We start from the raw sequence: 13,453 nt of genomic DNA, 5'->3' as shown, positions 1-13,453 counted from the left end.
GCTTGTTGTTCATTTTTTCGATTATTGAATTGATTAAAATTTGTCGTCTTTTGCAGTATCAAATCAATCAATTTCAAAGACAACAAAATTAATATTCTCAGGGAATTCAATTTCAGTTGAATTATGTTGGTCTCTGTCAGTTTTCCATCAATTTAAATTTCAGTACAGCAAACAAAGTCATATGGAAAGAAAAGAAAGAATTAAAACACAAAAACGAACGTTACTTGTAAACTAACAAGAGACTAAAACTTAGATTTTCTTAAAACCGTTCAAATTTTATGTTTTTTTTGTTTTCATGAAAATTTGACCTCTTACTCATTACTTCTTCTTCTTATTCCAACCAATGTCTCTTTATTTTCCAATAAGTAAAAGGTAAATAAATACATTATTCTATTTTCAATTTTTCTAAACATTTTAAAACGTGTTTATCCCATTGACTTATTTTTTTCCTTATTACGGTTTGTTGTCAGCCCAGATCCAAAATCAGAAAGTATTTTTGACCATTGAGTGGGTGGACTTTGCCCTAACCGACAAATGCAGCGTTCGTCCACTTTCATTCCTTAACCGCATTGCCACCGAATTTTTGGACAGCTTTTGCAACGCATGCTTCCAATTACGCAAGCAATTTCATTTTACGACACTTATCAAACGCTTCACGCAACATAAAACAGCCGGACATTAAATAGAACTCGGTTAGAGGACCAAAAAATCGCATGCGAAATAAACTAGTCTGGATTCCCATTCGCCTGGAATAGGAAAAGAATCCTGGCAACTGGCAAAAATCAGATGATTGCGTGGGCGGGAGTTTTGAATTATTTTTGATTTAGTGGAAGAATAAAATATTTATTTTAATCCCTCCCATTTTTATACCCTTGCAGAGGGTATTATAATTTCAGTCAGAAGTTTGCAACGCAGTGAAGGAGACGTTTCCGACCCTATAAAGTATATATATTCTTGATCAGCATCACTAGGAGAGTCGATCTAGCCATGTCCGTCTGACCGTCTGTCCGTCTGTCCGTCTGTCCGTCCGTTTATATGCAAACTAGTCTCTCAGTTTTAAAGCTATCTGCATGAAACTTTCCCAAAAGTTGTCTTTCTATTGCAGGTAGTATATAAGTCGGAACGAGCCGGATCGGACGACTATAGCATATAGCTCCCATAGGAACAATCGGAAAAATAAATGAAAAAAAATTATAACTTTGCTGTTTTTTAATTTTTTGTTTAGTTCTTCGACATATAGTAATGGTAAAATATTTCCGATTTACGGTTTAAATTTCATCAAAATCGGACGACTATAGCATATAGCTCCCATAGGAACAATCGGAAAAATAAATGAAAAAAAATTATAACTTTGCTGTTTTTTAATTTTTTGTTTAGTTCTTCGAGATATAGTAATGGTTTAATATTTCAGAATTACGGTTTCAATTTCATCAAAATCGGACGACTATAGCATATAGCTCCCATAGGAACAATCGGAAAAATAAATGAAAAAAATTATAACTTTTCTGTTTTTTAATTTTTTGTTTAGTTCTTCGACATATAGCAATGTTTAATTATTTCAGAATTATGGTATAAATTTTATCAAAATCGGACGTTTTTATTTTTATTTTGCACAAATAAATTTACGATGATAATGAAGTTGAACTGATCTTTTAGATATATAATTTTGTTATTATTTATTTGAATACTAACTTTAAGTAATACATTAGTTGCCTTTTTGAAGATTCTTTAAAAAGTATATTTTTGAAATATTTTTGAGATACATCTTAACAGGATTTGTGGTGCAAATTTAACCAAAAGATTAACTTGTTTACTTTTAGCACTTTTTTGTATATCAATAAAATAGCTGCCATTCGGAAAAAGGGAAATTTTATCAACGTCCTGCAGTGGTAATTTTGCTGTGCAGTGGGCCAACCGAGCGTTTTAAGACTATTTTAAAGTTCTCACTAACCGTGTAGTCCTCCTTAAATATCACAACCAGATTCAGTTCAAACTCTAAAAAAATGTAAATAGAGATTACATGAGGAATAATGGAAATTTAATAGTGCTATAGAGTTCTATCATAACTGTTTTATTTTAATTAATTATTTGGTAACGGGACTTTGCAGATTAACTTTTACAGACTAAATTTTAATAGTTAAACTTCGGAAAAATGGAAAGGTAATAAGAAAGAGAAACTGAATCCTTTGAAGTGCTGTGGTTTGACTATCAATGAATGCATAGTATTTCAAGATCTAAAACATACTTACCGATTTTGAAGTTCTTTGTGAGGAGCGTTGGGCAGGTGAACAATCTGGGCAGGACCATGTAAATGGGGAGCTCTAACGTCGGCAGCACATTGCCATCAGCTATTTGTATAGTCTGGATTTCGGTGGCATCTTTGGAGTAGCCCTCATCGCAACCGCAGGTTTCCACCCGAACCAATTGCATTTCGATAGACTTAATGGCAGCCTCCGTATGCTGTACAGTAATGCTGCCAGTGATCGGGGTGGTTACACAGGATTCACTCCGATCCAGACGTCCAGTGATCAGGAATCTCGGCATGGACAATCTCTCCTTGGCGCTGGCATTCTTTTGCAGCGAGTCCGGACTCAAGCTGAAGGGCACAACCTTCAGGGAATCCTCGCTCAAAGCCACTGGCTTATACTGCACGCAGAACTGCTGGATTCTGGTCATGGATTTGCCCAGAAAATTGCGCTTCACAGTGCAATTGAGTTGGTAATTAACGTTGATGAAAACGCCATGGTATGTTTCGTACAATATTCGCGGCTCCTTTTTGCACACCAAAGGCAATTCGAAGTGGAACTCCGAGCGGCCGGCGCTCAGTTTTCCGGGGGCCGACAGCTCCAGGCTATTCTGCAGCAGATTAATGGGCTTCACTGAGTTGTAGAAAGCATCAAATAAGCCCACAGTTTTGGCACTCAATTGCAGATTAACGATTCCTTCAAGATACAACGTAATTCCTTCATGTTTCGTCTCCTGCGAGCACTGAAACTGCACGCAGCCCAAAAGCATGTCCTGGGAAAGAAACAATATGATTAATTAACACTCTAACTATCTGGGTTAACTTACATTTTCATAGTAAACCTTATTCTCTCTCTTTAATTTAATATCAAAGAGCAAAGAACCCATTTTAATCAGCAAATGAAAACAAATAAAACAGCTGATTTAAACAGTGTCGATCTGGCATCCCTGGCCACAGCTGTCTAGCAAGTTTGCAGCCCTCTTTAACATAAAATCAAAACAAATTTGTTTTTATATAAGTTTTATTAGATATTTGATAATTTATTAAGCACTAATGCCACGCAATCTAAATGCCGAGAGGGACAATCCCTGTCTGAAGGTTGGTTTATTTACAGTGGTCAACAGCTTAAAAATGGAGTGCATGTTTTTAACTTCCACGCTACATACCGGTAAAACTAAAAAGCATATTGGAATCATGAAATCAACAAGATTCCAAATAAAAGAAATATTTTCCGAGATAATAACTGTATTTTTATTTATTGCAAGCTGTGAGCAACTATGTAAGTTAAAATAACTAAAATTGACACACAAAATATCTTTCAAAAAATAGGAACAGGAGCTATCGTTCAAATGCCTCAACAAAAACAACTTTGATCACGAGAAGTGCGAAGTATATTTTGCGAATTATAATAACTGCAAAGAGTTTTGGGTAAACAAATTAAATGAAATTTTAACTAATTAAAGTAGTTGCCAATATATTATTTTTCTACAGAACAAAGTTAAAAGTGAGCGAAGAGCCAAGGGACTAGCTCCATATCTACCGCCGTTGGAGGAACGAGAAGCTATTAAGGCCGAATATATGAAAGGAAAACCCCAGCAGAACTGATATAATAAGCTATTTAATTACCTTTTGTATATAAAGAAAATTAGACTTCAACTGCCAAATCTTTTATACTAAAATATCATCTTTAAAACAAGTGATTTCTAATCTCTTACGATTATATTCAAGGGTTTTAATTGACGTTAAAAACACGTAAAACACACAAAGTCAAATCATATGTTCAAAAGTAACAGACCAAGTTGATATTAGATTTGTAAAAACATTTCTAATATAATTTAATTTCAAAAATCCTAAGCTACACATTAACAAATTTAGCCGTGAATAACATCGGCACCCACAACTTTTAGAGTGGGCATGGACTCCTCCAACATGGCCGTGGCCAGTTCCAACTCCAGAGTTCCCTTGGGATCATCCAGGATAAGCAGTTTAAGCTGTGGCAGGCGATAGAGGCAGGCAAGTCCATTGGTGGTAATTTCAGTGCCCGAAAGATCGAGCACCTCCAGATGAGGAAAGCCACCACCTGAAATCCTGTCCAGACACCAGTCATCAAAGGTTTTTACGTTGTGAAAGGACAGGAACTTAAGGGAGTCCAGGCAGCGCAGGTTCTCCAATCCCTCGTAGTAGAGGGTCATGTTGTCACACCGCAAGGCCTCCACTTTGTAACCGGGATCAAACTTGTTGGGCAGGTTGAATTCCCCATCCTCGTTGGCCCGATGCCAGCGGGAGTCGCTGACGAACTTCGCGGCGCCTCCGCGAAACAGGATGAAATGTGCAGCAGCCAATTCGGCGCCCAGAATCTTGTGTCTATCCGGGATGAACTGCTGCATGTGCCGCTCGATCCGCTCCTTCCGATTGTCCCACCACTGCCGCATGTTTCTGGGACTCAAGTCGATGGGTCTCTGCATCATCACAATGAAATCGGAGGTCTGCTCTGAGTTGGAGAACAGTTTCAGCTTGCTGCTCCAGTCCTCCGGCCGGTCGCCAATCGGAGATCTCCATTTTAGTTTCTGCTTATCGGCGGCTAATTCCTCGCGAATCCTCTTCACCGTGGCACTGACCTCCACCTCCTCACCTGGCTGTGCCTGATTTGTGGGCAGCGTGGAGGCCATCCGGCTGCCATATCGCCCCAAGGATAAAAATCCACGCGACAGGCGCTGCAACATGTTTTGGATGGATTTTAGTAAATAAATGTTAGAGAGCTCCCCCCCTAGAGATGCGCACGTTACATGACCTCTAACGTGACTCACGAGGTGCACTTTATCTACTTACGGGAGAGAATAATTTATTAAAACATTTTATGGGTTTAGCTGCTTGCTATAAAATGTTAAGAAGATAACGCTTTTGTTGTTTAATTTATCTATACCTAAATGTTTTTTTCTACCTGATTTATATCTAATTTAATTTAAGATTAAGATAATAATAATAATATTAATAATTATGGCTATACAAATCTTTTAGTTTTTGTCATTTTTTTTATTTAAAAAACAAGTGGCTGGTAAATTTTAATTTAGATGCAGTTTTGTTTTCATTTTTTTAATTATTTATTTTAAGTTTATTATAAATAATTACATTAGGTCCCCTTATGTTATGAATGCCAATAATTTTATTTATTTAATTTTAATAAAAATATGCAATACAACCATATAACAAAAAATACCTCCATTCTCAACATGTTAAATGCTAAATAAAAAAATACTTTCTTAGACCAACTATTTTTGAAATACAAATTTCAGATGTCTGAACTTATGATTTATCAATCAAATCTGATATGTTTTATAAATATTTTTAAAAGTAAACTAACCACGTGCGTGAGTGCACTGGGAAATCGCAGCAGCTGACGGATCAGCTGCTAGCACTGACTTTCGTGCCGAGTTGACAGCCCCAAGCTAATGCGACGCCATTTTGCTTTTGCGTGCTGTCAAACGCTGAATTTCACATTTCCACCACAGAAAAAAACGCAGACGACTTTTACTCAAGTGCGTGAGATACCACCGAAAAACAAAGCTAAATCACTTAAATGCTGATTAACCGCCAACCAAACGATTGAACCCATCGGCAGCCAGGCGAACGCCGCAGAAACCTGCCGAAAATTACGTGAATCAGCAACGCAAGGGCGACCCGTGCAATTGACAATTTTAATTGGCAATAAATCTGCAACGAGCGCGCTGCAAAATGGTCAATTCGTCTGGCAGCGAGGATGGCCAGTTGAGGAGCCCCAACGACGGGCATTATCACAGGTGTGTATAATCCAGGGGGTCCTGGGAAATCTCGAGATTCGATTCTCAATATGCGATTCATGGAAAATTGTTGCTGCATACACACAAAGAGGCGTACATATACACACGAGTGCTGGCAACGCGTCGGGAATCCCGTTAAAAATTCCTGTCATATTTTAACGATACCCCTGCATTGCCATATCTCATCCACAAACAGCTGCGGTCCCAATACTAGTGACAAACATTTCAAAAATGATAGGAATAGCTTTAAAGCAAATTCCACTTTAATTAGTTGGTGATTATTACCTTACTATAAGCTTACTTAAGGAATCGGAGCATTAATAGTTTGCTTTGTACTTAAAATAAAACTTAAATTTTTAATTTTGTTTAGAATGTATGTTAGTACATATGTTATAAGTTGATGCTTGAGTAAGGGAATTTAATTGAAAAGTTTTTTTCTATGATTTTTTGAATAGAAGATGTCTTATCTATTACGTTTGTTTAATTTGTTTGCTTCAAATTTTTTGTTCAAGAAAATAATGCCGAATTTACCTTATTACTTTCAATCAAAGACAAAGAACAAAAGCAACTACTATTTTGAACGCACTCGTACAAATACATAACTGTTGCATGTGTGTGTATGCAGAGGTCGGACAATTTTTCCCCCACCATTTTGATCTGTTGACTATAACGAATTGTACATGCTAATTCTATAATATTGAAAGTAAATTTGCGTTTGTAAAAATATACATTCGCCCCCAATATATATTTATATATATATATATATCACCCCAACATCCCTTTCGCGCTTGTTTTCTCTCCTTGATAATAATAACAAAAATACCAAACCAATGAAAACAAAACCAATTTATGACGATTAAAAAATTTATTGAATTTATTGAACTTTTAATTGACTTGAATTTTTTCGTTGCAAATAGGCCAAAAAGTGTGTACTTGTCCCATGACCGAGGCGCGCGATGGCCAACAACAATACCTAATAATTATCATAATAAAAAAAACCAACAAAGCTATTATAAAAACCAAAACCAAAATGAAAATGAAAACGAAAGAAAAATGTGCAAGCCGCAGTTATGAAAAATTCGAGTTTAAAACTGTGCACCTGCAGTGTCAACGGCAGATGGAACCGAATCTTCTCAAGCCAACCACGCTAATCTCGCTTGACCCGCCGCTGGCTTATTAAATGTGTTCCGAGAATCGAATACCAAACACCAGAGAATCGAGATCCGATAAGCTCCGAACCGATCGATCGATCCGATCTCTCTCATGTGCTGCTGGCGGTAAATTGTAATAACCTGTAACTCAATTGAATCAAACACAAACAATATTTGTAAACTATCTTTGCTAATGCCTCTTTCCAAGTCCTGTCTCAATGTCTTTCGTGTCTCTCTGTCTCTCAAAAGATAACTCCCATTCCCAGCAGGTTGCGCAGTCAGTTGTGTAAGTGTTTGCATTTTACAGCCCTTGGGAGTCTCGAAGCTACGAGCTCCATGGAATAGTCACGGGATTCCCGAGACCAGGTAAGTACTCCATTTGAATGCTCTCATTGGTGGGACTGTTTTATTTTTGGGCGCAACAAGTAATTGATTCACTTTAACTTCTTAACGCAGGCAAATACAATGCAAGTTCTATGGTACTACTTAAAGTATATCTAGCAACTGGCGGATATTACGTGACCAATGTATCAGTTAATTACTTTTTTTATATTGATTTATTGTTTGTAAAACTTCTGAAAATCGAAAATTTAAGCCCTTAGTTAAAAGTATCATGTTTTTTTAGTAGCTCAACATCTTATTTAATTTTCAAATCAATACAAATTACTTGTTGTCTCCATGATTTCTGAAATGTTTATGTCCCACCTAATTGCACTCGTTGGTGTTCAGTTATGGAATAAAACCTCCATTTATCTGAGCAACTCCGAACTGATTGCCTCAAATAAATACTAAATAATTCGCTTATGTACTGCACCAAAGAATTTGTATCTAATCTCGAAAGAATTCCAGAGCTAGTGTGGACTCAAGTTTTAAAGGCCTCCAAGGGCAAGTGTAAAATGTAATCCGCAACACCGACTGCAGCAACGTGCAACCTGCTACAAGCAACATGGTCAGAGCAGCGCCTGGTCAACTGGGTCAACGTCAGGCATCGGTCCAGAATCATCAGCAGATGGGACACCACTTAAAACATGACACCATAATTTTGGACTTTCTCTCTTACTTTTAGCCGAGGCGAAGATGATGAGCACGAGGCGGACGCCGATTCTCTGTACATACAACCACCGCAGGCGAGCCGGGAACTGGGCTCCGGGTCCAGGCGTGAGAAGAAGAAACATTCCCGCGAACGTCGACGCCACAAGGACCGGGAAGATGTAGGCGCCGGCGGAGGACTAGGACCGGAACGTGATCATCGCTATGAATATCGGAACAGGGAGGAACACTACCACCACCACCATCGCGAAAGGGGTGGCAATGTGGCTGCCGCATATCCGAAACACCACCTGGGCCACGCCTACCACTACCCACAGCCGCCGCAACAACAGCAGCAACCCCTGCCGCCGGCTCCCAGCTATGCTGCCCACCACCATCATCATCATCAGCATTTAGGCGGAGCTCGAGCCGCTCCCCGTGGCGATTACCATTCCTATCCCTCGGGCTACCATTCGAGCAGTCGCCACGGCGACTATCCTATGGAGGAGCCACCGCGACGAGGCAGCAAATACGCGGAGAGCAAGGATGCGGAGAGCCTGGAGCAAGACCTGCGTTCCAGGCTACTTAAAAAGCGGCATAACTACGTTAAGGACTACGAAACGGAGGAGAACTACGAGCATCGCGGCGAGAGGAGTGAGCGGCGGGAGAGTGGACGCAAGGAACGTGAGCGATCTGGACGGAGCAGCCACAAGCAAAATCGTCACGATCGCGTCATCGAGCTGCTGGACAGTCCGGAGCCAGAGCACCAACATCAACACCAACACCAGCACAAGTCGCATCGCAGCAAATGGCGCGAGGAGGTGGAGGTCAACAGAAGAAAGGTGCCCGAGGACTTGGAATTGCTGGCCCGCAGGGAGAAACTGCTTGCTGCCGAGCGTGATAGCCGCCAGCGGAAGCTGACGGCTCGTGAGGAACTGGAAGCTCGCCGGGAGTTGCTCCGAGAGCGAAACGAGCACAGTGATGCACTGAGTCCAACGGCAGTGGCTGCAAGCGTAACCGCTGGCTTAAACATTCAAGTCAAGAGGAAATCTAAGCCGGATAACTACGAAAAGGAGATCAAGCACAAGAAGCGACGGGAAGAGGAGGTTGAGGTCATCCAGGATGATGAGGAGGATGAGGAAAGCGAACAGAGCGACTCCAACGAGGAGGATCCCGAAGAAGACAGCGCTGAGAGCGGCACAGAGTCGGGCAGCGATGAAAGCTATGCTAGCAAAAAGAAGAGCAAGATAAAAGCCAAGCCCCAGCTGGATGATGACGACGAGGATCTGCCCTTGCCCGACAGTCCACTCAGCGTGGGTGAACTCTACAAGTCGCCCAAGCAGCGCCAGCGGTCCCGCTCTGTCAGTTCCAAGAGCAGTTCTCAGTCCAGTCGTAGCAGTCGCTCCCGATCTCGTTCCAGAAGCCAGAGCAGTCTCGAGGATGCGGAGGACCGGCAGGACGCAGGAACAGCTGCTTCACCCAGCAGTAGTACGCGCAGCGAGGAGCGCGGCATGTCGCAACAGCAGCAGGAAGAGAAGCCCGAGGATAAACTCAAGGACAAGGCACTGAAATTGCAGGAGGAGCAGACTCCCTGCGACGACAAGGGTGTGCCCCTGCCCAACTATTATCCCGGTGTGCAGGGTTGCCGCTCTGTGGAGGAATTCCAGTGCCTCAATCGTATTGAGGAGGGAACTTATGGCGTGGTTTACCGTGCTAAGGACAAAAGAACCAACGAGATTGTGGCCCTTAAGCGACTTAAAATGGAGAAGGAAAAAGAGGGCTTTCCCATCACATCGCTCAGGGAAATCAACACCCTTCTCAAGGGTCAACATCCGAATATCGTTACCGTTCGCGAGATCGTTGTCGGCTCCAACATGGACAAGATCTTTATTGTGATGGACTATGTGGAGCATGACCTTAAGTCGCTGATGGAGACGATGAAAAACCGCAAGCAGAGCTTTTTCCCTGGAGAAGTCAAGTGCCTGACGCAGCAGCTACTGCTGGCGGTGGCCCATCTCCATGACAATTGGATATTGCATCGCGACCTGAAGACCTCCAACCTGTTGCTCTCCCACAAGGGCATCCTCAAAGTGGGCGACTTTGGATTGGCTAGAGAGTATGGCTCGCCGATCAAGAAATACACCTCGCTTGTGGTCACCCTGTGGTACCGTGCCCCCGAGCTGCTCCTCTGTTCGCCCGTTTACTCAACGCCCATCGACGTTTGGTCGGTAGGCTGCATTTTCGCCGAATTCCTGCAGATGTTGCCTCTCTTCCCGGGAAAATCGGAAATCGATGAGCTTAACAGGATCTTCAAGGTAAGACTTAGATCACCATATCGATCATAGAAGCATTTTAAATTATATATTTTCTTTAATAGTTTTTTTTTATAATTATATTCGATCGCTTTTAAGGTGATAATTTTTAGAATTTATTTTCTGATAGCACTAACCCTTTATTTTGGTTTCTTATGTTTTTAGGAACTGGGCACCCCCAACGAGAAGATCTGGCCCGGCTACACCGAGCTGCCCGCCGTGAAGAACATGCTGTCGCAGAACTCGCAGTTCACAGAGTATCCCGTCTCGCAGCTGCGCAAGCACTTCCAGGAGAAGACCTCCGACATGGGACTGTCGCTGCTGCAGGGCCTGCTGACGTTCGATCCTAAACAAAGACTGACCGCCGACGCGGCCCTGAAGCACGGCTACTTCAAGGAGCTGCCACTGCCCATCGATCCATCCATGTTTCCCACCTGGCCGGCCAAGAGCGAGTTGGGAGCTCGCAAGGCGCAGGCCTCGTCACCCAAACCGCCGTCCGGTGGCTCGCAGTTCAAGCAGCTGGGCCGCGATGAACCCATCGCAGCCGTGGGTCCGGGAAACAAGCTCTCGTCCGGAATTATCACCGGGAACAAGAAGAGCCACGGAGCTGGGGGATCGTCGGCCAGCACAGGATTCGTCCTGAACTCCGGGCTCACTCAACGCCAGCTGGCCATGGGACCAGGGTTCAGCCTGAAGTTCTGATTCGATGTTGGATTCTGTGTGTTTTTAGCCAATTACCATTACGATACGATTAATTGTTATGTATAGTTAGCGATGTAAGTGAAAAATTTCGTTTAATTGTATGTGTAAAAATATTGTTCCATATATAATTTAAAAAGCCATACAAAACAATTCTATCAATTTGCATTTTTCATATAAATATCAGCGATCCCACAAATTAGGGTGGGTCGATTTAAGGATCATCTGGAAAATCGTAGTTGGAAAGTAATTTTTGGATATTTGAACTACATATTTCCCCTTCACTTGGTTCGTCTACCTTCATTCCAAAAAGATGTTTCATTTGTATCAATTTCTAAGACTTATTCGTATAAGTTTAATATTTTTCGATCTCTGTAAGAATAACAATACAAATTAAAAACTCTGGCTATCTGAAAGCTCTCGAAACTAAGGTTTAGCCTTATGAAACAACGTAAAAAAATTGTTTATTTTGGCATACTCAAAATGAATACATGTTAATCCAATTATCTAACGAATTTTAGGTGCAATTAGTTTATTTGTCCAGGGATTTACTTTCCTCTTCTACAATGCTAAGCAACAAAAATCGACCCACCCTCTGTACACACCGAATACATCCACACCTGCAACTTTAAAACTTAGCCTAGGGGGAATACTTTTACTCGTATCTTTAGAATGCCTAAGTTGACCAGAGGTAGAAGTAAGTGCTTTGCCACGTGGGAATGTAGTCTTTCAAGGGTCCGGCCACCACCTTTGCAATGGGCACACTGGTGGCCACAAAGTCCAGGACGCGCTCCAGTCTGGACTTGGTGAAACTGTCGTAGAACGGCGATCGGACCAGGAAGTACATAATGTTGATGCATCGCCGGCTCAGCTCCAGTTTCTGTTGCTTGGACATGAGATCGCGGTGTTGGCGGTACAGGTGAATGCTGTATAGATCGATGGACAGAGCTACCATATACTGCTTCCAGCTCCGCTGACCGAACAATCCCATGGCGGCCAGGTGGATGAGTGGCTTGGATATACAGGTACTCGGCTTGAAGCAGTTTCTTTGGGATCTGCGTCTTTACCGCCTCATTGTTGTCCACATGAAGCTTAAAATCGCGATACTGTAGCGGTGGAGCACCCTCCACTTTACGGATCACTCGACCGGATCGCTTTAGTTGGAAGGTAATGGAGTGCTGAGACTGCAGCGCGTCGCTGGTAGAGGGCACCTCATCCCCCGAAGACTTCCTGTGCTTGCCCAGTGCCCTTCGGTTCAGTGAGGCGATGGGCGGCGATGTGACTATATCCGAGGTAGAGTGCTTCAAGATAAAGAAACGCCCCGCCGCCTTGAAGGCCTGTATTAGCGCTATCACCAGCCATTTGCCGGATTGACCGAACAGCCGGCGGGCCGATATCTCGATGAAAACCTCGCTATATTCAAGTGTCGTCAGCGTGACCTTTAGACGGTAGCAAAGTTTCGATTGCAGCTGGATCACCGAATTCTCCCGGGCATTACGTGCCCGTTCGATGATCCGATCGTTGTAGAACACCAGCATATTGGACAGCGTGTACACCAGCTCACTGACCACATTCGAAGAGGAAATGCGACCTGGAATCCGGCCAAATGTTAACTTTATGGCGTCTATGTAAACAAGGAGTTAATGTCACCTGCTATAAAGTAGGATACCCACTTGGCCGTGGTCTCAAAATCACCCACCACATCCGGGTTGTTGGCCACCCACGCCTCGTACGCCTTCAGCATGCCCTTAAGAGTATCCATTATATCCGGAAATAATCGCCTGTTCCTCGGAAAACCAAAATAAAATGAGGAGATGCGGCCTGCAGGTAAATCAAATCGGTGCAGCTGTGGTGTTCTGGATTTTATGAGACGCGTTAGTGCTTTCGTGGGAAAAATCAGAAGGTGACGCAAGGTTTACTGCGAATATCGCTTACAAGAGGGGTGCCCAAACATTCCCTTTGGCAAAGCAAACACCAATGCCAATGCAATAAAACACAAAATATTTTCAACCTGAAGTTTCATTTATTATTTTAAGGGAAAGAATGCATTTCTGCTCACAGCGAAAATTTTGTATAAAAAAGAAATTCTTCGCTGTTATGTTGACCAATCTTTCAGCAACGAAGAAGTGATTTCTGGCATTGAAAAGTTTTTGGTCGTTTAGCGCGGCTAATTTAGATAGCTCCTGTATTTTATAATTATTTTCAAAATAAAAAAAACTT

At 42.2% G+C, this 13,453-nt stretch overlaps 5 protein-coding genes across 7 annotated transcripts; 2 read left to right on the top strand and 3 right to left on the bottom strand.

The window, feature by feature from the left end:
- Nucleotides 1-1,700: 1,700 nt before the first annotated feature.
- LOC128260069 (vacuolar protein sorting-associated protein 26C) lies at nucleotides 1,701-3,219 on the bottom strand. The gene is made up of 3 exons (XM_052992769.1): nucleotides 3,073-3,219; nucleotides 2,250-3,018; nucleotides 1,701-1,995 (listed from the first exon to the last, which is right to left on the bottom strand). The coding sequence occupies exons 1-3, from the start codon at nucleotides 3,130-3,132 to the stop codon at nucleotides 1,874-1,876; spliced, it is 951 nt and encodes a 316-aa protein (XP_052848729.1). The 5' UTR covers nucleotides 3,133-3,219; the 3' UTR covers nucleotides 1,701-1,873.
- LOC128260071 (coiled-coil-helix-coiled-coil-helix domain-containing protein 7) lies at nucleotides 3,192-3,987 on the top strand. Its single transcript, XM_052992771.1, has 3 exons — nucleotides 3,192-3,343; nucleotides 3,575-3,673; nucleotides 3,737-3,987. Exons 1-3 carry the CDS (start codon nucleotides 3,299-3,301, stop codon nucleotides 3,848-3,850), a joined length of 258 nt encoding a protein of 85 aa, XP_052848731.1. The 5' UTR covers nucleotides 3,192-3,298; the 3' UTR covers nucleotides 3,851-3,987.
- Nucleotides 3,988-4,050: 63 nt separating this feature from the next.
- Nucleotides 4,051-5,036, bottom strand: LOC128260070 (distal membrane-arm assembly complex protein 2). The gene has a single exon (XM_052992770.1). The coding sequence runs from the start codon at nucleotides 4,966-4,968 to the stop codon at nucleotides 4,117-4,119; it is 852 nt and encodes a 283-aa protein (XP_052848730.1). The 5' UTR covers nucleotides 4,969-5,036; the 3' UTR covers nucleotides 4,051-4,116.
- Nucleotides 5,037-5,689: 653 nt separating this feature from the next.
- Nucleotides 5,690-11,391, top strand: LOC128260113 (serine/threonine-protein kinase PITSLRE). Of its 3 annotated transcripts, none has more exons than XM_052992875.1 (4): nucleotides 5,691-6,042; nucleotides 6,960-7,319; nucleotides 8,260-10,537; nucleotides 10,700-11,391. In XM_052992875.1, the coding sequence occupies exons 2-4, from the start codon at nucleotides 7,306-7,308 to the stop codon at nucleotides 11,234-11,236; spliced, it is 2,829 nt and encodes a 942-aa protein (XP_052848835.1). In that variant the 5' UTR covers nucleotides 5,691-6,042; nucleotides 6,960-7,305; the 3' UTR covers nucleotides 11,237-11,391. The 3 variants fall into 3 exon arrangements, with proteins under 3 accessions (XP_052848834.1, XP_052848835.1, XP_052848833.1); XM_052992873.1 differs by having other exon boundaries at nucleotides 6,960-7,326; XM_052992874.1 differs by lacking the exon at nucleotides 6,960-7,319 and having other exon boundaries at nucleotides 5,690-6,042.
- LOC128260123 (peroxisomal membrane protein PEX16) lies at nucleotides 11,303-13,126 on the bottom strand. The gene is given in 3 exon segments (XM_052992900.1): nucleotides 11,303-12,252; nucleotides 12,254-12,824; nucleotides 12,884-13,126. Coding segments are annotated over 3 exon segments (1,026 nt in total). The 5' UTR covers nucleotides 12,996-13,126; the 3' UTR covers nucleotides 11,303-11,909.
- Nucleotides 13,127-13,453: the final 327 nt, after the last annotated feature.

This window comes from Drosophila gunungcola (assembly GCF_025200985.1).
Source record: "Drosophila gunungcola strain Sukarami chromosome 3L unlocalized genomic scaffold, Dgunungcola_SK_2 000014F, whole genome shotgun sequence".
Taxonomy (NCBI): domain Eukaryota; kingdom Metazoa; phylum Arthropoda; class Insecta; order Diptera; family Drosophilidae; genus Drosophila; species Drosophila gunungcola.
The sequence above is the reverse complement of the archived record's forward strand: the minus strand, read 5'-3'. Positions and strand labels throughout refer to the sequence as shown.

Coding starts and splice junctions, on each gene's coding strand:
- LOC128260069 (XM_052992769.1), bottom strand. CDS start 3,132: ATGGGTTCTTTGCTCTTTGATATTAAATTAAAGAGAGAGAATAAGGTT. Junction 3,019..3,072: donor ATAAGGTTTACTATGAAAAT/GTAAGTTAACCC, acceptor TTTCTTTCCCAG/GACATGCTTTTGGGCTGCGT. Junction 1,996..2,249: donor CACAAAGAACTTCAAAATCG/GTAAGTATGTTT, acceptor ACATTTTTTTAG/AGTTTGAACTGAATCTGGTT.
- LOC128260071 (XM_052992771.1), top strand. CDS start 3,299: ATGCCACGCAATCTAAATGCCGAGAGGGACAATCCCTGTCTGAAG. Junction 3,344..3,574: donor GGGACAATCCCTGTCTGAAG/GTTGGTTTATTT, acceptor TTCAAAAAATAG/GAACAGGAGCTATCGTTCAA. Junction 3,674..3,736: donor ATAACTGCAAAGAGTTTTGG/GTAAACAAATTA, acceptor ATTTTTCTACAG/AACAAAGTTAAAAGTGAGCG.
- LOC128260070 (XM_052992770.1), bottom strand. CDS start 4,968: ATGTTGCAGCGCCTGTCGCGTGGATTTTTATCCTTGGGGCGATATGGC.
- LOC128260113 (XM_052992873.1), top strand. CDS start 7,223: ATGTGTTCCGAGAATCGAATACCAAACACCAGAGAATCGAGATCCGAT. Junction 7,327..8,259: donor TGTGCTGCTGGCGGTAAATT/GTAATAACCTGT, acceptor TCTTACTTTTAG/CCGAGGCGAAGATGATGAGC. Junction 10,538..10,699: donor AGCTTAACAGGATCTTCAAG/GTAAGACTTAGA, acceptor TTATGTTTTTAG/GAACTGGGCACCCCCAACGA.